Genomic DNA, 21,879 nt, shown 5'->3' on the forward strand with positions numbered 1-21,879 from the left:
TTGAACGTCTGCGGCCTTGTTTGATGTGTCTGTCAAACAAACTACGTGTTTGATGGTGTTTGACGTGTTTGTCAGAAATTCTGATTGACGGAAAGTTTGATCCGTATCCGTCATTATCAAGAAAAACAAAATACTACACTATTTACCTCACTTCAGACTGGATTCAACAAATGTCAACAGACAATCTCCGGCGAAAGCTGTAAATAAATAAACTGATATTTGACAAAATTTGGTTTGAACGTCTGCGGCCTTGTTCATCAAACACGTGAAGAGCAAACGCAAAATTTGACAAACAAATTTGATCGTTTACAGGCACCTTTTACAGGCACCTTAAGAGTATGTAATTGTATGTATCTGTATTTAATTTTTTGTATCTTTATTATTGTAGATTTTTGTAATTGTACAATAACTGAGTTTTTATAAGTGGATTGTTCTCACGTAAGTGTGATCATCTGTAAAATCCAGTATAAATAAATAAATGTAATTTTGGGATATTTTTATGCAGTCCCAGCATTTTGGCATCCCTTATCAAAACCAATAAACGTCTAGGTAGGTGATCACTGTAATCAATAATTTTTGGATGATTTCTATTTTTGCGTAGCGCCGTTTTCATGAAAAACAATCTGAAGGGCGACGTGTTAGGACTATTAGGTGTTAGGTATCGTCAGCGCCTAGGCGCCTTGGCGGTTGGAGCTGACTGCTCCAATTTCACCAGCGTAGGGCCAGCCTTGAGTCCCAGTCCACCATTCTTAGAGAAGAAAGTTTTTCCTCCAAGAATCCACCCATCAGTTACGTCAAGCAGTCATTGTGAGATAAATGGGTACTCATGAGTCATAGTAGTTAGGTAAGGAAATAGTTTTGCTCTGGGCCTAGCGTCCACTCGTACTGTATAAAAAATGTAGTGTGTGCGTGAAAGAGGATGTGTGCAAGCGACAGAGAATACTTGCACAGTTTATATAAAGGAATGAATGCGTGTCTTACCCTCTCTCTTACATTATCAGTTTCCGAATAAATACCTGGACAAAATTCAAATTCAAAAAAATATTTATTGCACACAAATACGGAGTACAAAGGGTACTTATAGGTTACAATCCTATTTCTTCCAGTATTACATTATTTATTACTATTTCCTACCTACACGCTTAACCCGGCGAGGCTGTGGTGGGGTGTGACATACCCCACGCTTTACTTCAACGATCGTTTTGTTTTAAATTTTTGCTGTAACGGTTTGTCTCGCCGCATAGCTGGAGCTAAGGAGCTGCGGGAGGGGATAGTGGCGTGATCGCAGTGTTGCGCTAACCCGCTAACCGGTGCTTGAGATATACGTGTGCAAAATCCTGTCGGGTACGTAATACCCCGCCACATAGTTGGTGGGTGGTTATTTCGGTAAAATTGAAAATTGTTTTTTTGGTTTATTAGCTTATTATTTGTTTTTTGTTTTAGTTTTTGAACGAAAATGAGTTTCGAAAGAGATCAAAGGCATCTTGAGTCCATGATAGAGCAGGTTTTCCAAGAATGTTCGGACGAGTCAAGCTCCGAACCCGAATCTGATCATTGCAGCGAACATAACCTAGGATCTGAGACAGAACAGGAGATTAGCGATCGAGAACAAGAGGTCAGTGAACTTGCACTAGATTTTAATGATTCTGACGATGATATCACGCTGTCAGTTTTGAGAAATCGACGTTGTTCTTCTGTTCAAGTTCTATAGTTCCATAGTTGGGAAGGCCATATGTATAGAGCATGCAAAATTTTCCTGCAAAAATTGTTGTGATGATGACCCTAGTTTCTAAGCTGTTCCAAAGTATTATGATAGTTTTTTTATTTCTAATTCAAAAACTGATCTTTTTTCCTTAATTTAGTAGTTGTTGTTTAAAGTAAAATTTTGTTTTTGTTTATTTTAGAGGTTTATTAAGATAAGGCCTATTTTTGATTAAAAAAAACTCAGTTTCTTATATTTACCTAAATAATAATAAAAAAATTATTAAAATATTAAAGTTTTTTCATTAAAAGCTGTTTATTGTTTATATTAATATCACAAAACATAAGATTAGAACTTAATTTATCGATATTATTATATTTATGGCCAATTTAATAAGTGGGCATGTCAAACCCCACCACATACTCATTGTTACATTTTGCCACCACAGCCTCGCCGGGTTAATACAATACCTTACACTGGACAGGAACTTGAAATCAATAGTTACCAAGAATTAATTTCATATTCCTAATGAAAAAGTGAAGGATATCGTTCCCACAATTGGACTTCGAGCTACGTCACGAGCTTGCGAGCGGCCCGGTGCGTTTTTTTTCACCCTGTATTTCCTACGAACCTTTGTCAACGAGATATGAAGCATTTATAATTTTGTCACAAGATGGCGGTGGTGAAATGAATTTAAGCTGAAAGCTAGAAAGATTTATATTATCTCCGATTTTTGTCAATTTCGTATCTTTACCGAGCCAGTGGGACGACGGGCTTAGAATGTAATAAACCATTTACATCTCGTTTTCATTTTCATTCGTATACTATGTTCGTACTTTAACTCGTATTTTTAACTGTCAAAAGTTCGAAAGTGTCTTCAATATGTCAAGAGAAAGTGAAGATATATTATTATGTTTAAAAATAATGGTTCCGAGCACTGAGTCCCCTGCGCACAAAATGTTTCATTTTTACAAAGCAGAAAGCGAGGAAGAAGACGTTAGTGCTCTTCGTGCTCCTAGAAATACCAAAAAATTGTAAAAGGTTTCCAGGAAAATTAAAGTCAAAAGTCAAGTCATTTGAAAACTATTTGAAGGTATCTGCCACACTTCATGCAGGAAAAATTAACCCTGCCAAAAGATCTCCGAATCGTGATTCTCAATCGCCAATAAAATAGATTTGATGCCGAAGTCTAAAACAATATCTGCACACACCATTGAAAAGTACCTAATAGGTATAGGATTAGATGGAGATTATTGACTTAAGGGACGTACTTGACTTACTTTTACCAGTGAGTGATTCCTGACGTTATTTGGAGTAAAAAATGTAAATGAAATTTTGGTCTCTGGTGAAATTTTAGAAATTATTTTTCAAATTTTATATTTTTCAAAAACAATTAAAAAAAAAACTTCTACTTGTTGATATTGTTCACTCAGCTAATTAACCACCCAGCACCTCTCATCAAACCTAGCTGTCCAAAGCCTACTGATTTTTATGTTTTGTAGAAAAAAAAATTTCACCAGAGACCAAAATTTAATTTACCTACATTTTTTACTCCAAATAATGTCAGAAATTACTGGTTAAATTAAGTCAAGTATGTCGAGTTTTTAGTCTCTTCCGTAAAATGCACTATTTGGTCTTTATCTAGTAAATAATCATTCTAACGTCTTCAAAAATAACGTTAACAAGTATCGTGGCGTGAGTAGTTTATTTATGATCATGGCCATCTTGTTCTCAGTTTAAAGGTAGGTAGAAATTGTGAAACAGGATAAACAAATGTTCATGTCATTATTAATTTTATAATTGATGAAAACAAAACTGAATACTGTTTTATTGCTGCTAATATACAAAAGTTCAAAGTAAGTCAGTTAGCCTTAGAATAACAGAGGCATGATTCCGGTTCTTAAGCATAAAGAATTGTCCTTAGACTTCAAAATTAACGACTTTAGGGGCAATTCCGGTTATACTTACGTATAAGGAATTGTACTTAGCCTTAAAATTAACGACTTTTTCGTTTACTGCGATTTCAGTTCTCTCAGATGACAGCGAAAAGTCGCTAATTTTAAGGTTAATGACAATTTCTTGCCTTTAAATATAATCGGAATCGTCCTCAGAGTGACTTCACACTAAATTCCAGCGATCGAGTGCAACCAGGACACAAAGTGGCTAGGCCTGACAAAGCCAGAGGGGCCATCGGAGGAGCATCCGGCGCTACTAACGAAGCTGGTCACTCCGATGAGGGTCATATCGTCTCCGCTGCCTACGACTAATGGGCCGCCGCTGTCACCCTGGAAAATAGAAGACATTATTTATAAGAAGTGTTGAAACAAAACCCGAGGATTCCTTAAATAAATTCATTAGAATAAGTTGCGCAAGCGATTGTTTTTGCTTCAAAATCAAAATCAATTCGAAGATGTATTTTAGTGCGTGAAGACTGTGAAGTCGATGACATTATTGTTCTTCTTTGGTATTTTTCTATTCATTATTCAGGTTCGTGACACCACTCTAATTTCTCTGACGAAAACGACTCCTCTATTCCTGCGCTGCGTGACAGTTGATTTGTTTTTAGAATTCTATGCTCGTATGTCGGGTGCCACAGTGCATTCCGTATACTGCGTTAGCTTCCGTGCCTAAAAAGTTAACCCCTAAAGCCTCTTAGCCCAGCTACACTACTCGCGAAGTTGATCGAAGTTGACCGAATACGATAGTGTGGGCACGAACTTCGCTTCGCTTCGGGCAACTTCGCTTCGCTTCGCCCGACTTCCGATTGTTGTCGGTAAATGCGCCCGAGTCAAAGGACTCGAAGCGTCACGGCATAAATAAACCAATCACTGACTGGTTGGACTGAGTTACTCGCGAAGTTGCACGAGTGTGTGGGCACGCACTTCGAACTTCGGCTAACTTCGTCGAGGACTTCGTCGAAGCGAGTAGTGTAGCGGCCGCTAGAGATTTTGCAATACACGTCTCATATGAGAACCGTCAGAATGCAGATTGCACCGGAAATATTTTCACATTACATTCTTAAGATAACTTCGCAGTTTTTGAACGCATTTCAAAATAAAATACTTTGCTTGGAAGCAGATGAAGGACTCTTTTGGATTTTAATATTACAAATCAACGCATGCAATTAAGTATACAATGCTCTACCAATCAAACAAAAAATAACGGAAATGAATATATTTAAAACAAAAGTAAAAACATGGCTGAGAGAAAAGTGTGATATTAACAAAGATTATGAAAACGATGTAAAAACAACTTGAAACTAGATACAAAAGTTTAAAAAATACAGGCCGCCGCAGAACAGGAAACCCTAGTGAGGACTGTGAAAAAAATTGAATTTATACTTATATTATACTTTTTACCTACCATATATACAAACTTTGCAAAAAAAAAAAAAACTGAATGGTCTGTATGGCCCTTAAAGCCTTCCAGACAATTATTTTCACAGACCAAACAAGAAGATTAGCTATGATAAAAATAGCAGTTAGATCATTTTTTTCCACAAAATTACACTTTAGGGAGAGACGAAAAACAACCGAATACTAAATAACATTTAAAAAATTTAAAAAAAATCAAAAACTAAGTGGGCCAACGGCACGCGGTGTTCCCAAGCGGTCACCCATCCAAGTACTGACCGCGCCCAATGTTGTTTAACTTCGGTGATCAGACGAGAACCGGTGTGTTCAACATGGTATGGTCGTTGGCGAACGTAAACATTGAGATGCGAATCATATTAGAGAATAATTTTATCATTTTTATAAAACATTGACATTCAGTGGAGTAGTGAACTTCCTACGAAAGCGCGATTTAAAATATGAAATATTCCGATGATGCCACTTTAGCTCGAACTAAAGAGGGAGAATTAAAATTAATAACAATGGTAAAATACATTAATAACTACAATACATAAATTAAAATAAAAAAAAATCGTAATACATTGTTTAATCCTAAGCAATTTCTCTTTAAATGTGTTATGTAAGCAAAATAATCTAATTAAATTGCATTATACCGACAGATCTGATATTTATTGAAGTCAGGTAAGTTAAGTGGGCAGGGCGGGAGGATGAAACGCCAAACAATTATATCTCCACAAAATTACACGTTAGGGAGAAATGAAAAACAACCGAATACTAAATAACATTTAGAAAATTAAAAAAAAAATCAAAAAAGAAGAGGGCCAACGGCACGCGGTGTTCCCAAGCGGTCACCCATCCAAGTACTGACCGCGCCCAAAGTTGCTTAACTTCGGTGATCGGACGAGAACCGGTGTGCTCAACATGGTATGGTCGTTGGCGAACGCTGATATTGAGATGCAAATCTTATATTGGAGAATAATTTTATTATTTTTATAAAACTTTGACGTTCAGCGGAGTAGTGAACATCCTACGAAAGCGCGATTTAAAATATGAAATATTCCGACAGAAACCACTTTAGCTCGAACTGAAGAGGGAAAATTCAAATTAATAACAACCGTAAAATACATTAATAACGACGATACATAAATTTAAAAAAAACGTAAAAAATAGTATAATCATAGGCAATTTATATTTAAATGTGTTATGTTAGCAAAATAATCTCATCAAACATGCATTATATCAGGGAGGGAGGATGAAACGCCAAACGATTATATCCCAACAAAATTACAGGTTTATAATCGTGGTAGGGGTAGGGAGGGGTAGGTTATATCACAAAAAGAGACGAAGAACATCTAAATGCTAAATAACATTTAACAAATAGAAAAGCAATTGCAAAAAAGGAGAGGCGTGCATTACACCGACAGATCTGATATAGATTGAAAAAATAAAAGTTAAGTACGTAGGGGTGGAGGATGAAACGCCAAACGACTATATCAACACACAATTGAACGTTAGGGAGAGACGAAAAACAACCGAATACTTAAATAACATTTAGAAAATTGAAAAAAAATTCAAAAAAGAAGAGGGCCAACGGCACGCGGTGTTCCCAAGCGGTCACCCATCCAAGTACTGACCGCGCCCAATGTTGCTTAACTTCGGTGATCGGACGAGAACCGGTGTGTTCAACATGGTATGGTCGTTGGCGAACGTTAATATTGGGATGCAAATCATATAGGAGAATAATTTTATTATTTTTATAAAACATTGACTTTCAGTGGAGTAGTGAACTTCCTACGAAGGCGCTATTTAAAGTATAACATATTCCGATAGATGCTACTTTAAACTTTAAGATAGAAGCTACTTTAAGGAAAATGCAAAATAAAAATGTAGTGTTTCAAAAAACCAAAAAAGTTAAACTCCTCAGAATAGGAAACTATGGTGATGAGGAGTGTGAAAAAAATAATTTATACCTACACTACGTACAAGCTTCGCAATTGAAACTAATAAAATATAAAAATAAATTAATAATTTAAAATTTTGAACCCAAACTTAGATAAAGTTTTTATTGTGTAATCTGTAATTATTATTTTTCAAGATACAAAAAAACACATGTAATTAGTAATTAGACGAAGGTATTATAAAATTTAAATAGACATATTTATTGAAAAAATTGAAAACCATGAAAAACAATTTTCAAATGCTAAATGTTGTTTCATAGAATTATTTTTTAAGTTTTCGTGAGCGTTTACGGTATTTTTTTAATGAAAACTAAAAGCGATGTATTCTCTCTTTCGAACACAGTTTAAATCATATTTCTCACCATAATACAAAATGATTATTTTATGAGACCGTGTCAGGCTGGTATATATATCTTCCAAAAAGACTCTACGGCTGTTGTCTGTGAAGAATATCTCAAAAAATTGCCAAAATTAGGGTTTAATTGAACTTACGCTGCACACTCCCTGGGCAGGGTTGTCAAATCCAGTCGTGCAAATGGTGGAAGGAACTATGATGGATCCGTAATAGTTGGCGCATTCGGCATTGGAGATCACTCGAAGACTGACGTAGTTCAAGGTACTAGATAAGGGGCCATCTGGAAATAGAAGTAAAGGATTAAATTAACTCCCTTAGTGCACAGGTCACCTCGAGAGAAATAAGCAGCTTTTGGAAAGAAACAATAGTCATAGGAAATGTGTAGATGATGAAGAAACACCAATAATTGGTGTCATGATGAGAAGAAGGCTCAGATACTTACGTCATCGCAAAATACCCCGTCGTGGAAGGAGATTTTAGAGAACAAGTTCTTTAAATTAAATCAGGGATTTATTTAATACTTCGAGTATTACAAGAGTGACTTCAATGGTCGACCTAACTAGGAGCTGGCTAAATGAGATCTGCAAACACCATGTTTGTCTGGAAGCAGCCTAACTGGCCCTAGCGACTACTGACTACTAGCTGCCATCTTGCGGACTTCTTGTCAAGGGAATAATGATTTTTTTGGTGTAAGCCTAAATGATTTTTGTCAAGTAATATTTTGCATTGATATGGCGGAAGTCGTGAACTTCAGCAAAACCTTGATCCTGTCTTGACTTGACATTATTTCTATTGTTTTTGTGCCCTACTTTTGTCATAGCATCTTTTATTGTAACATTTCTAGATGTATTAACTTCGTGTAATATGTAATGTGTTAATTAGACTTGGTCCGTAAATAAATGTGAAACATTGGATAAAGCATAATATTTTGCAGGTCTTTGGTCTGATTGATTAATTATTTAGATTGTGGACCCAAAAAATGAATACTCATAATAGGCCTCAGGCAGGTACCCGATTTTTTTTACATTAGCTCCACGCGGGAAGCACTGAGGGAAAAAAATACCTCAGGGCCTATGTCATCTTTGGGGATGTTGTGTGGAGGGTTTTTTTATGGAAAGGAAGGAGAGGAAGTTATGAAAAGGAAAAGGGTATGAGGGGTGGGTAGGAATCTGGGGGGTCAATGTGTCCAGGAGTGTCCGATGCATAAATCCATCCTTCAAAACTGCGATGCAAGAGTCCGGCTGGAGAGATCAAAAGGTCTCCCTTTCAGTCTCAGTCTCGCCAGGGCGGAACCCTCCCATGTGAGTGATATAGCTACTGCCTAACTATCAAACAAAGGTTTACCATCATTAATATATCCGTATCCACTGGCGTTTGCGAGCTGTCCTTCATAGGTCTCCAGGGGATCTCTGGATATGTTGACTGTGTTGATGGTGCCTGAAATGCAGAAAGACTTTAATTATTTACAAAGTTGTCTTAATTTTAAGTAAAATACCTATTCAAATCGAATAATGGGATTCTAAGCCTAGGTAGCTTAGTCAGGATATTATTGGTACAGGGCTCGATTCTTGACGAAGTCATTCCACTAGAACAACGATTGGTTCGACCCACTCGTTCGAGTGGAATGACTTTTGACGTTGGCCCATGTAAGTATATACCTCCGACGATACTCAAGAATGAGAACAACTACCAATATATATTGGATGGCGATTGCCAGCGGCCTGGATTGGAGAATCGATACCCTGATACACCATCCCATACATGATTATTCCGCGAATTTAGTACATTCCACAGAAGTTCAAAATAATAAAGTTCTGTTTATTATTTTGGCGGATGGATCATGAAAAGTTTGTTCTTTGGATATGGTTTACCTCCAAGTAAGGCATTCCCTGGAAGTCCAATAAGGGCAAGATCAAATTCAGGGTGGAGTTGGATGTCCGAGGTGGTCATCCTCACCGGAGTTTCATTGATGTCGTTGCTTCCGAGGTAGATCTCGACAAAATCGGCTCTGCATTAATTTACATCACAATATTAATAAAACATTGATAGAAACTTATCTAGATTCCACGTTTATATATTTTTACATTTAGGTACCTGTTTATTTTTATATACGGAAATGTTAAATTTGATGGCATTATATCACGCGCTGTTAAGTTTTGAAACAGTTTTATGACTGTTCCAATTCCCAGTTCCTACTCAAATTGCCTTTTCCATTGTTTTGTGTTCATTTCCTAAAGGTATTATTACTTTGGTAGAAAGAAGATTTAAAAAAAAAGACCGACGCCAGTATCATTTTAATTTTATGTTCGAATTTTCATCGTCGCTGAAACTGCTTATCATTTTCGCTGCTCGTATCGTAAGTGCGAATATCCATTAAATACATTAAATAGTGCTGTTTGGTGATTGTAAAAGAGTATTGTGGAAATCTCTAACATTAAGAGTGCGTATAAGATGTACATCAATGAATTATGAGTGAACCACGGAAGCTTCCAGAAAATGGCAGAAATCCAACAGAAACAAATATAATTTTCAAGGCAAAAACTTACTTTCTTCACTCCTAGTAGTCCTTGTTGTAAAAAAACACAATCGCTTGAATTTCCTTGTCGTTAAAACACAGTCCATCAATTACCAATCGTCGGTACTAAACACACATATTAATCATTTTAACTACCGGCGATCCTCAAGATTCTTGTTTGGGCACAACTCTATTCTTGCTATTTATAAATTATTGTGTTTTGTCATTCTTCCGATCCATGTAACTAATAAGGAGTTCCATATGTAGGGAGAACCAAGGCTGTCTCTGTGAGTTCAGGCGCTCGATGGACATCCTTCCACCCGGAAGGGTTTTCAGGATTTCAGGCATAGGTACAACGTACCGACCCACCTACAAAAATATCCGACTTGTCCACCGTTTTAGGAAACAAACACAACGGTTTTACCCTATTTCGCAGATCATTATAGTTTTGCAATCGCTTGTCCAAGGTGTAATGAAATAAGAGAAAAATGTTTACCCCTCAACACAGTGTGCTGCAGTGAGGGCCCAACGGTTGGCGATGAGGGAGGCTCCACAAGCCTGCATTGCTCCACTTTCGAGGGTTACGAGGAGATATCCGTGGTGAGGGAACTGGAGGTCGGCAGCTGGCAAACCCTGGATGATGCGTTCATCTGAAAGCAGCTTTATTTTAATCCGTAATAAGGAAAATTCTACAACAACGGTAGCCCTCAATTTCTGATTCTTACAATGTCCCAAGATAAGTCATAAAAAGTTTTATTTTGTAATCGTGTTTACTTACTTAGAGACAGCTTCTCAGGGGTGGTGGTGCCGGCGGACAGCTTGAAACCCTAAACAGGAAGGAAAGGGGATCAAAGTTTACTGTTGTGAAAATAAATTCTGGAAATACTGCCTACTTCGAGAAAGTGCCAATATTGCTTGTGGAATACATGCGTCTCAGGCCCAGTTTTCTGTAGACTTAAGAGTATGTCCATCCAAAGAACGACCTATCAACCAGTTTTACGTCTTTCTGGTTGGTCTTAGCACGAATTCTGAATTAATTTGTGTCGAAATTGCGGTTAGGTTTTGCTCGCTATTTAAACAACAATGAAACTTGAAAACGTTTACTAGGACTATGCTATTGTTATAATAGTGTCCGGAGACTAGTACTAGTACAAGCGGGAAACTGGTGTACCTATGATCCTATAATACATTTGGAGTCGATTTTGTTTTATAAGTTTATTGATTTTAACTTTCGTTTTTGAGTAAATCTTAGCCGAAGTTTGAATTTTTTAAATCAAATTTGAACAATAAAAATAATCAGCTGTCTTTTGAAATGCATTTTTTTGGTGATCCACAAGTTTCCCGCATGTACCACTTGTTTCCAGACACCGTATATTATGTAGCATGAATTTCTAAAAAGGAAGGGCCCCGAATACGGACCATGTAGGTTTTCAGCCACTGTTTTAAATGAAAATACTTAAACTTAATAATGTTTTTACAATTGAAATTTTTTCCACAAATTTAAGTTATGATAACCCCCTCACGAGAATTTTCTATGATAATCTTGGTGAGACTCTAGAGCAAGTAATATATATTTCGTGCCGCAGAATTATTATGTTTATATACAAAATCATATTATTTAAAATATGTAAATATAAATAAAGTACAACATGCTTACCTGTGAAAGGGAAATCACACAGACAATTACACCAATAGTAGTTAGGACCCTCATGTTGCTTTTTAAGAAGTAACCTACTATGAAGATGATACCATTGCTTATATAGGAAAGCATCTTATCTGATAATATGCATATAATTTATTACAGAATAAATATATTACTAATCGTATAATTTAAGAGGTCTTTATCTAAATCTGAAAAGAGTAATGATTTCGCACATTTTAGTTGAATTACGTTTGATCAATTATTATTAAGCTTATGCACTCGAAATGCACAAGGTGTTCACGTGATCGGGATTGGTATTAATTTTACTATGACCCAAACTTCATTTAAACATTATTTTAATATAAGTATACTAAAAATCATATTGGCATGAGCGCGTAGAGCAAGTGGGAATGAAAAACTGTAATAATTCAGGTCCAATTATAAAATTACGTTGCCATTTATCAGACAACCTCCAAGGTTCTGCAGTGGCTCTGCAATGTTCACTGAATGGAGGTGGAAGGTGCACTCATATCTCGTATACTCTGCCACCGACTAGCCACCTTCTGGAACACAAAACTCATCCAACAACTTTGTAGTGGCTACTTCTGCTTGGCTCAGACCGCAGACCTCCCCTTACTTAATTAGCAATGGATCCACATGATGCTGCGACCACCTTGAATCATGCACATGATGCTACTACTTTGCAGATTTGATACTGCACCATCCACCCAATCTTCAAACTCAAATAAATAAATACCTAAAAAGTGCAAAAAATACATTTTTTTCAACAGGATCGACAGCAATGTTGATTGTCATTGTATATAGGAAGATGTTGTAAGTAAAAGACAAATGAAAACTATAAAAATTTATTTCTGCGAAAAATCCAAATTATTTGCTGACTGAAGTTAGTCTCAAGGTACCAGGGTGACTCCATTTTACAGTCCGGTGATCTGGTTGATCCAGCCGGCGAAATGGTTGGGCCTGACAAATCCAGATGGACCATCGGATGCGCATCCGGCGCTGCTGACGAAGCTGGTGACTCCGACGAGGAGCATGTCCGTTCCACCTCCGATGACCAGTGGGCCACCGCTGTCTCCCTGGAAGATCAAAATAATTTTATCAGTGATGAATTTAAACCTCAGCAAACCGGTAACAAAAGCCATTGTTTTTAATCATAAACATCGATTTTTTTCTTCAATAGTTGCAAAATTACTTTTGTAACTATTATATAAACTCACTAATTTAAGAGAATTTAATATAATTACTAATTTTAATATCAATTTGTTCATGAAGGGTTATTCAACTTCTTATGGTGCCACTGGTGGCGTTCCTCAAGAATCTCATTTGAGATCTCATCTATTATCGATTTAATTATTCAAAGTCATGAGAAATACTATTCCAACTCAACACAATGCTGGCAAAGTTGGCACAGCAATATTACAGTTCATTCCAATTTTCTTAGCCTTGCATTACGATGCACACTGTTAAGGAAAATATATAAAAGTTCTTACGCTGCACACTCCCTGCGCTTGGTTGTCCAGTCCACGTGTGCAAATGATGGAAGGAATGATAATTCCTCCGTAGTATCCGGCGCACTCGTTGTTGGAGATGACGCGGAGGTTGACGAAGTTCAGGGTCGAAGATGTTGATCCACCTAGAAGGAATAAAGTGGGTTACTAGACCGGTTTGCAACCAGGTGCCGTGTATTTAATCCTCAGCAAGGTAAAACCTCCATCATTACACAAGCAAAAATTGTTCCAATTTTCAGCTTCAAAGATGATTACCGTATCATCAGCAAAAGAAATTATAGTTCCTTCAATTGTCAAGTTACATAAAGTGTTTATATTTATTAGAAAGAGAAGTGGGCCTAATACACTGCCTTGAGGCACACCGTACGTGATTGGTAAACTTAATTTTTAATTAACACTATTAATAATGATTTTTTTCTTTCTTCTACAGGTGTAGTAAGATTCCAAAAGAATATTGTAATGCGTTAAAGTATTATTACTAGAAAAAAAGTAAATGATATTAAATCGTATTTTCATAATGGTTCGTTCAAAACTTTGTTGTGACCGTAATGAGCGTGCACGGGGGTAGCCGTTTTTAGGTTTTCTTTTTGTAGTGAACGATTCATTCGATCCTCGTGCCCTCTTCCACTGAAGCTATTGAATTACTTTTGCATTTTTCATTGATTGGATAGAATAATAAACCTACCGAAACTCCGTTTTCCACTCTCAGTTACAGTTTAAAGTCAGGCGTTCGGGAACAGGCACTAAAGTGAGAATAACTAACAAACATGGGCTTACCATCGCTAGTCAATCCGTATCCACTGGCGGTTACGGTGTTACCATCGAAAGTCTGTCCAGGATCCCTGGCGAAGTTTACTGGCCTAAGAGTATCTGAAATACAATAACAGAGGAATTACAAATATATTCTACCAATGAGGCGCTGCGATATGTCCCTTGATAGGTAAATCAAACATAGACATGTTTAATTGCAAGACCAGGGATAGGGAATTTTAAGAAACGAGGGAAGTTAAAGGAAGACTTTTTATTTTATGATTGATTAAGGTTAATATTTTAATGAGTCGCAAACATTGACATCCACATATTTGAAATATAGCATAGAACATCTAGAATGCTGATGCGAAGGTATTAATGAAAATAAAAACAGCTTTCTTATTCTCAATTCGTATAGTAGAGAAGTTGTAGTGTCATACATTTATTATTTGCAAGTTTTATTCTGCACAATAGCATTTTAAAGAACTTGCGTGGTGATCCCCCCGATAAGCGCTACCAAAATGATTTGGTAATTAATGGGTGTGAATGATTTCTACTTTTTGTTTGTTTTACCTGAGATTGGTACATCATAGGGAAGTCCCAGAAGGGCAAGATCATCGGAGGGGTGGATCTGGATGTTGTCGGAGGTAATCCTGACTGGAGACTGGTTGTTATCGGAGCTTCCGAGACGGATCTCGGCGAAACGTGCTCTATAATAATTAATATAAAATTAATAAGACATTGTATATTCTTTTAAATTTTCATAGGGTTTAATAGTTTTGAATCGGTAAACACAGAATTGACTGTTACAGTTGATGGCATGTTTTCACACAAATTGTTTTTCACTCGTGGTGTTTCACAAGGATCTTATTTGATTCCAGTTCTATTTTTGCTTATCGTGAACGAAGTTCTAAATAAATTGGTTGATGTTCATGTTTTAATTTTTGTCAATGAAATTCAAAGCATTAAGAAATTATAGTGCCAATGATGACTGCAAAACTTTTTGTGTAAAGTGTACATACCCCTGCAGGCAATGGGCGGCAGTGATGGCCCAACGGTTGCTGATGAGGGAGGCACCGCAAGCGGCGTATCCGTTATCGAAAGTGATGAACAGATATCCCTGGTGAGGAAACTGGTCGTTGGCAGCTGGCCATCCCTGGATGATGCGTCCCTCTGAAAACAGCAAAAGTGTTAAAATAAAAAAAAGGTAAAACTTATCTTTGTGTTCTTAGTTATGTACAATGAAATAGTCAGGACGAAAGTCTTAGGAAGGGTTGTTTCATCGAATTTGAACAATTCATCAAATTTCAAAGTTATGTTTCAAGTTCTGTAAAAGTTCTATTCAAGTTATGCTATTCTTTCAGTTTTGTTTAGAGATATAAAAATGATATAATAACAAAACTTGAAAAGGACTTTCACAGAACTTGAAAATTAACGTTGAAATTTGATGAACTGTACCAATTCTGTGAAACAACCCGTCTTTATAGTTCTAGTCCGTCAATCCTGGACACACTGATACCTAGATTCCTACACAACCCTTATACCTTTTTATTTCTCAGAACTTCTTCTTCTTCTTCTTCTTCTTCTTAAAAAGACCCTCCACACAGCATCCTCAAAGATGACATATGGCCTCAGAGAAATTATTTTCCTCAGGGCCTCTTGTGTTTTTTTTTACATTAACCCCACAGATAGGCTCTGAGGAAAATAATTTCCCTTAGGGCCTGTGTCATCTTTTAGGATGCTGTATGGAGAGTCTTTTTTAAGGAAAGGAAGAAGAGGAAAATCTGGGGAAAGTAAAAGGTTTGAGGGTTTGGTAGAAATCTAGGGATATGAAAATATCCCTCCCCCTGCAGCGCAAGGCGATGAGTCGAGAGACCAGTAGGAGAGATCAAGGTAACTCCCCAAACCAGCCTCTCTTGATCTGGCACGCCACGCAGCTGACGGGCAAGCGCACCCTGAACACACCTCTAAATCATTTGTGTGGGCTCATTGTGAAAAAAAACGTTACGCCCTTTTCATTTCAATTAAAATTTTAATTTAAATTGATGTCCAATGCACTGCAAATATTTATTCCTTATAGGACACAGCATATTATAGAAACAAACGATGTGGCTTGAACAATCCATAATATGGAAATATTATGATAATATTTCGAAGCAATTACGGAATTATTATACAGCTATAATTAATCTGTGGCTTCTCTTCTATCTTCAGATTTAAGAGATTATGATTTTCAAAGTCATGATCAATATATTATTGATTAATTATACATTTATTTAAAGCTTCAATGTATATTTTTTGAGCCCTCTCAAATCTGTTAATCTCAACCGCGTATCTTGGATTCCAAATTCTAGGTGCTATTTAAAAATACTTTAGTGTCGTAAATGGATTTAATTTTAAAATTTCGTACATTATAAATTGTTTTGGAGAGAATGTCCAACTTTTCTACCGACCAAATTGTAAAACGATTCCATATCTTAGAATTCGGTTTTTAGTTTTTTTTCTTTCACTAATAACTTACGCTTTCTAACTAGCTGCTAGTTTACAAATTTGACAGCAAATTCAACGTAAAAACAATAAGACGACCTCCGTGGTTGAGGGGCAAAGCTTTCGACTACGAACTTGGAGGTAGCGGGTTAAAATCCCGGCCTGCGCTAGTAAATATTATTAAGTTGAATTACTAAACAATCTGGAATTTGGAGGTCAATGCGTCTACAATCGGAATGCAACGTCTTTTTCATGATGGTTCTTTGAAATTTTCACTTAAGTAAATATAAAAAAATAAGGACATAACAAAACAGCATTCTTTATATTTTACATTTCTACATTTAAAGGAGGTTTATAAATACCACATCGTATAACTTAACTTACTATATAATAAGAAACTAGCAGATAAAAACCCGCTGCCGCGGTTTCTAAACTTCAACGGTTGTTTTTGAAAATAACAGAGGGTGCCACTCTCGTTTACAACAATTTTAAACTGTACAGTCATTAAGATAAAATTTTGTTATTTTTTCGCAGTAAATACTACGAAAAAGTAAATAAGTTAAATTACTTACCCTTCTGCATCTTCTCAGGGGTGGTGGTGCCGAAGAGCTTGAAGCCCTTAACAGAAAGGAAAAGAGTGTAAGTATGCTGTGTCAAAATTAGATATAGGAAGATCCATGACCTTTTGAGGATTCTGCGCCTTACAACAGTATGATCTTCTGTTGGGTCCGGGGGAGTTATTATTTTGTTATTATACCATTATTTCGTAGTGCTTTCACCACAAGATCCTCTCCCAAAATTCGTGGCTCGGCTATAATATAAAAAAAAGAGTAACAAGGTTTCACAAAAAAGGCCCCTTGCTCATTTATCAATCCCATTTCAATTTAATTTGATAATAACAAAAAAAAACTATAGAGTTCCTGCAAGTCAAATAATTTTTCAAGTTTAGGAGAAACTAGCACAAATCCGTGAAAACTCTCGGGTTATTATAATTGTATGATTTGTGACGCTGAACGTATTTATAAAATAAATATTTGTATCAAGATAACTGTCTTTCAAAAAAAAAAAATTACCATCCGAACGAATTGCGACATGTCCATCCCGCAAACATTTAAACAAAAGACATACACATTTTAAACGCACTTTATCACTTGTCTGATCTGATTTAATACTTAATTATCAGATCCAATTTCGAAAATCACAAGTGTATTGAGTTTGAATAATTTGTCACACGTAATGCGTAGAAATATTTCACATCAAAACCCAAATTACTTTCGAGATGATTGTTGATGACAATGACAACGACAGACCTAGAATTGGCGTTTAATCTTTCAAATGTAAAAAATAAACAAATTGTCGCTAACTGGCCGTTTGATGACAATGTTACAATATTTGAATAAGATATATTAAGGACGAGTTTTTTCAGAGAATTTGAACAATTCATCAAATTTCAACGTTAGGCGAAGCTTAATGCCAAATCACTATTTTGATTAATTTTTATAACGAATTTGTGTACATTATGGCTACCAAAAATATGCTTTAGATAAATTGAAGGTTTTCCTATCGTTTCGCTTGAGTAGAATACAAATAAATATATAAATTACTAAATAAAAAATATAAATGTTAATTATTAAAATAATTTTTTTTCAATAGAAATGTATGCACGCATAAAAGAAACAACTTAAAAAAAATACAGAATTATAGCTAAGATTATCTCTGGCAGTTTCACTTGGTTAACTTTTTTGCTTTGTTATAAAATTATTTACAAAATAAATAAAAACCAGTTTTGTGCTTGAAATCGAACGTTTCTAGATTCCGTTTGTCAAGCGATTTTAATGCCTATTTCCTACAATATAAGGTATACCAAGAATATGCACATTTTTGGCTTGTAGCTTCCTCTTAATTTGCGAGTTCTGTGAATGTCGTATTCAAGTTCTGTAATTATATCATTATAGGCCAGTTACTTGACAAAACTGAAATAATAACAGAACTTGAAAAGACCTTTCACAAAACTTGAAAATTAACTTTGAAATTTGAGGAATTGTTCAAATTCCCTGAAACAACCCTAAATGATCTAATGGATATTTTCCGTGTGTTTTTCTAATACGTTTGATTTGATTATTAAAAGAATAGTTTAACTTCAAAATAAATATTGCGTATAATTAATAATAGCAACATGTGTTTACCTGTGACAGGGCCAACCCACACACCAATACACCAACAACGGCTAGGAATCTCATGTTGCTTTCAGAGAAGTAACTAACATTGAGTAGGACTTGAGGCCTTTTATAGGAAAGGGGTAACAATACAATCAATCGACTGGCTTATCAGATAATATGCATTTGATTTATTACACTATAATATTGACTAATCTGGCAACATTATCGAGTGGTCCTTATCTAAATCAGAAAACGAGCAAGACGTTGCCACGTTTTATTTAACCCCCCGAATATTCAAAGATTTTGTTGTCAAGTTACTTCAAATGATTTGTCAGATTCGTGTTTTGCTTGGAAATATTCCCGGTTGTTTTTGTTTTTGTTGTTACGTGAACTGCACAAGTTTCCAATCGTCTGGAGCAAGTGAGACTATGGCATCAGCAATTGGGATATATTAGGCTAAAGGTTGTGGGGAAGGGAAGCAAATCAGGGAGAGAATGGTGGAGAAATAACACGGACAAATTTACCAAACGTTTCAATTCTGATTGGTGGTCTTACACCAGGGCGATACTGAGAGTACTTTAAACAAATATATTACACATTATTTTTAAATGAATAATTCATGAAATAACACAAATTAATCAAATAAAATTTACTTGCGCGCGCCAGGATTTGAACCCGTGACTTCCAGCTTGCTATTCGAGAGCCTTACCCTTCGACCACGCAGGTCGTCAATTTTTGGTTGACTTTAATTTTCCAATAGAATAACTGTTTTTGTAAACTGTAAAAATACCACTTTATACGAAACTGAAAAACATATTTAATTACGCAAGTATTAAAAAAGTTACTCTCACTTCATTTTTTTTCGTTTCATATAAAAATAATTTATTAAATATCACAAACATTGTCAAATCTTTCGCAAACATGCAAGCAATGGCAGACGATGACTTTGTGGAATGTAATTTTAGAATTATGTGAAAGTTTCTAATGGTAAACGTTTACGAAAATACAAAGCGTGGCGTTGCCACTTTCTAACACTGTTTAAATCATATATCTCTCTTTCATCGGGATACAAGAGGAGGTAGAACGAATTTTATGAGCCCATCTTTATCCATGTACCGTGTACCAAAAGACACAAAAGTACCTAATGGGTTAATCATATAATTAAATAAACTCATTAAAATAATGCATCGGTCATAAAAGACCTTGACCCTTATTGGTGTGTTATTTGTGCAAATGATAGGGAAAGTGTTGTATCATGGCCTACTGTTCACAAAAATGTTTATCTTCATTACTAAGGCCGATAAATAATTGTTTTTCAATATCCACAGAAACGTAATCTCGAGATTAAATTTTGAATATCATTCTTATATATTATCATTCTTCTGGTAAACTCTCCTTTTTGAGGTTGGTTCTCGTCAGGAAAATCTTTATGTTCTAGTTATTCTTATCGAACTAAACTCTCTACGCTGGTGGCAGACTGTTACTTCTTTACCCCACGGGCATGAGGGGCATGCGCCCAAGGCCCCAGGACTGAAGTAGCCCTGGAAATCGTGCCCACCAAGAGGGGTATAAATCTTCGGGCCCTAGCTTACCCAATATTAATAAAGCGTCCGTGAGATGATATTGTCATGAAAACGGCGCTAAAGAAAACATCAAATTATTATTAAGGTAAACAAACAATGAATTGAAAGCTTTTTGTCATGCAGGTTACAAACTTTACTTGCGTGTATGAAATAAATGACAAATTAGGGCCGGACTTGCGCCTAGGCCCGTGAGGCACCATCCTAGGGCCGTAAATTCGGGGGGGGGGATAAAACTCACAATACCTAATTGATTAAGCTGATATGTTTTAAATGTTTCCGTTTTAAGCGATATTAAAAAATTTTCTTTTAATAAAATACTAAAGAATTTCCCTGTAAATATTGATTGGATATTGATTTCTGAAAAAAAAATCGAAAGCGTTAAATTGGTTTGCTACAGAAAAAATGTGGTCCACCTATTGTTCGTAATCCAATTCTTGATCGACTGAAAATGTTTTGTGCTCATTATTTTTTCATGGTTAATTTACATTCATTAACCAAACTCATCATCACGGATGATTAACGATGCTTATTGTAAATACAAATACATACCTGTATTGGTTTGATTAATTAATTATTTTCTAACTAGGCAGTCAGCTAATCAGATTGAATAAAAAATATTCGTTAACAAAAAGCATTTATTTTCCAGTCATTTCTGTTAGTCTCAGAGTGATAAACGTACAAAATATAGACAAATGATTAAAATTTTGAAAAAGAACAGAGCCAAGCTAGCGCCATCTTTTCGTGATAAAGATGGCGGCGGTTTCGCCATTACGACGTTCAATTATTTATTTCTGCAACTGCAACGGCTCATGTTATTGGCTCCGGTGAGCATCAGTTCCTACCGCACCAAAGGAAAAGCGTCTTACGTCAACCTGAGAGTGTCGAAAAATTGGTTCTATTTTGGAATAATCGCGTCCGTGATTTTTACAAGTACGAACATAAAATATTTTGTTATTATCAGAGTGAGGAATCTACATCTTCCTCTACAACTTCTTCCATCAATCTTTTCCTGGATTATTATATTAGTTGTCTTAATTTTGTCGCACCTCATCTTGTATTTCCAGATGATTTATTTATTTCCAGCACAATTTAAAATTGTTTTACTATTCGATGAAATGTTTTTAATTTATTTTTATTTTTATATTTACCTCACCACACAAGGCCTTGAGGGAAAAGATTCCATCAGGGCCATTGATGTATTATACTAGATTAGCCCTGTCTAGCTAAATTCATTTTTAAAATGACCCCACATAGCGTACGTCAAAAATATGAAGATGAACTTAACAACCCAACTCTGTTTAAACTCCTTGTACAAGCGTTCAAACTCGTAAGCAAAACCACGGAGAATTTGTTGTCAGAGGTGTTGTAATATGGACATAAAGCCAAAAAGAAACTAACACTTACAGCAAATTTTACGTGCTGAATAAGGGCTGAATCAGGAAAGAATTGATAAATAATACAAAATGATTTTAATTTAATTTATATTTTGTTTTTGAATTCTATACAGGTCCTATAGAACCAAAAACGTATATATTTTTACTATTGTAAATAGTTTTTTTTTTAAATTTACCACAGTATTTATAAAGAATGATATATAATTATTGAAGAAAGCAATCACTTTGTGACTTGAAATCATTTAATTTAATTTGGTTTTATGCCCGAGTCTGGCTTTTGCATGCATTTTAAAACAGAATATATCTTGTAAGCTGTCGAAAGTGATACAAAATAATTAAAACTGATGAATATAGAATAATATTAGTTAAAAATTTAACAGTAACATAAAATTATAGAGACTAGAACAACACTACGTATCATTTAATAATTATACTACTATCATTCAATTAAA

The 21,879-nt window shown here is 35.6% G+C and overlaps 2 protein-coding genes and 3 non-coding genes across 5 annotated transcripts; all 5 read right to left on the reverse strand.

The window, feature by feature from the left end:
* Window positions 1–3,825: 3,825 nt before the first annotated feature.
* LOC149413167 (epithelial serine protease-like) lies at window positions 3,826–11,594 on the reverse strand. Its single transcript, XM_089645422.1, has 7 exons — window positions 11,541–11,594; window positions 10,662–10,710; window positions 10,380–10,533; window positions 9,240–9,376; window positions 8,713–8,805; window positions 7,506–7,648; window positions 3,826–3,987 (listed from the first exon to the last, which is right to left on the reverse strand). Exons 1-7 carry the CDS (start codon window positions 11,592–11,594, stop codon window positions 3,826–3,828), a joined length of 792 nt encoding a protein of 263 aa, XP_089501548.1.
* Window positions 5,286–5,404, reverse strand: LOC149413168 (5S ribosomal RNA). The gene has a single exon (XR_016304496.1). It is a non-coding gene; the product is annotated as a 5S ribosomal RNA (ribosomal RNA).
* LOC149413169 (5S ribosomal RNA) lies at window positions 5,875–5,993 on the reverse strand. The gene has a single exon (XR_016304516.1). It is a non-coding gene; the product is annotated as a 5S ribosomal RNA (ribosomal RNA).
* On the reverse strand, window positions 6,641–6,759 carry LOC149413170 (5S ribosomal RNA). Its single transcript, XR_016304476.1, has one exon. It is a non-coding gene; the product is annotated as a 5S ribosomal RNA (ribosomal RNA).
* A 783-nt stretch (window positions 11,595–12,377) lies between the features above and the next one.
* LOC149413171 (epithelial serine protease-like) lies at window positions 12,378–18,544 on the reverse strand. The gene is made up of 7 exons (XM_089644915.1): window positions 18,478–18,544; window positions 16,864–16,909; window positions 14,827–14,977; window positions 14,378–14,514; window positions 13,832–13,924; window positions 13,037–13,179; window positions 12,378–12,622 (listed from the first exon to the last, which is right to left on the reverse strand). Exons 1-7 carry the CDS (start codon window positions 18,529–18,531, stop codon window positions 12,461–12,463), a joined length of 786 nt encoding a protein of 261 aa, XP_089501041.1. The 5' UTR covers window positions 18,532–18,544; the 3' UTR covers window positions 12,378–12,460.
* Between the last annotated feature and the right edge of the window lie 3,335 nt (window positions 18,545–21,879).

This window comes from Hesperophylax consimilis, chromosome 22 (genome assembly GCF_061612785.1).
Source record: "Hesperophylax consimilis isolate HC1 chromosome 22, BYU_Hcon_1.0, whole genome shotgun sequence".
In the NCBI taxonomy this organism is placed as follows: domain Eukaryota; kingdom Metazoa; phylum Arthropoda; class Insecta; order Trichoptera; family Limnephilidae; genus Hesperophylax; species Hesperophylax consimilis.

Excerpts from the sequence above, each read along its gene's own strand:
- LOC149413171 (XM_089644915.1), bottom strand. The coding sequence starts at position 18,531 with ATGAGATTCCTAGCCGTTGTTGGTGTATTGGTGTGTGGGTTGGCCCTG. Across the intron at positions 16,910-18,477 it reads GTGGGTTGGCCCTGTCACAG|GGCTTCAAGCTCTTCGGCAC; the intron begins GTAAACACATGT and ends CTTTCTGTTAAG. Across the intron at positions 14,515-14,826 it reads GCCGCCCATTGCCTGCAGGG|AGCACGTTTCGCCGAGATCC; the intron begins GTATGTACACTT and ends TAATTATTATAG.
- LOC149413167 (XM_089645422.1), bottom strand. The coding sequence starts at position 11,594 with ATGAGGGTCCTAACTACTATTGGTGTAATTGTCTGTGTGATTTCCCTT. Across the intron at positions 9,377-10,379 it reads GCAGCACACTGTGTTGAGGG|AGCCGATTTTGTCGAGATCT; the intron begins GTAAACATTTTT and ends AAATTAATGCAG. Across the intron at positions 7,649-8,712 it reads ATACGGATATATTAATGATG|ATGGCCCCTTATCTAGTACC; the intron begins GTAAACCTTTGT and ends TTCTATTTCCAG.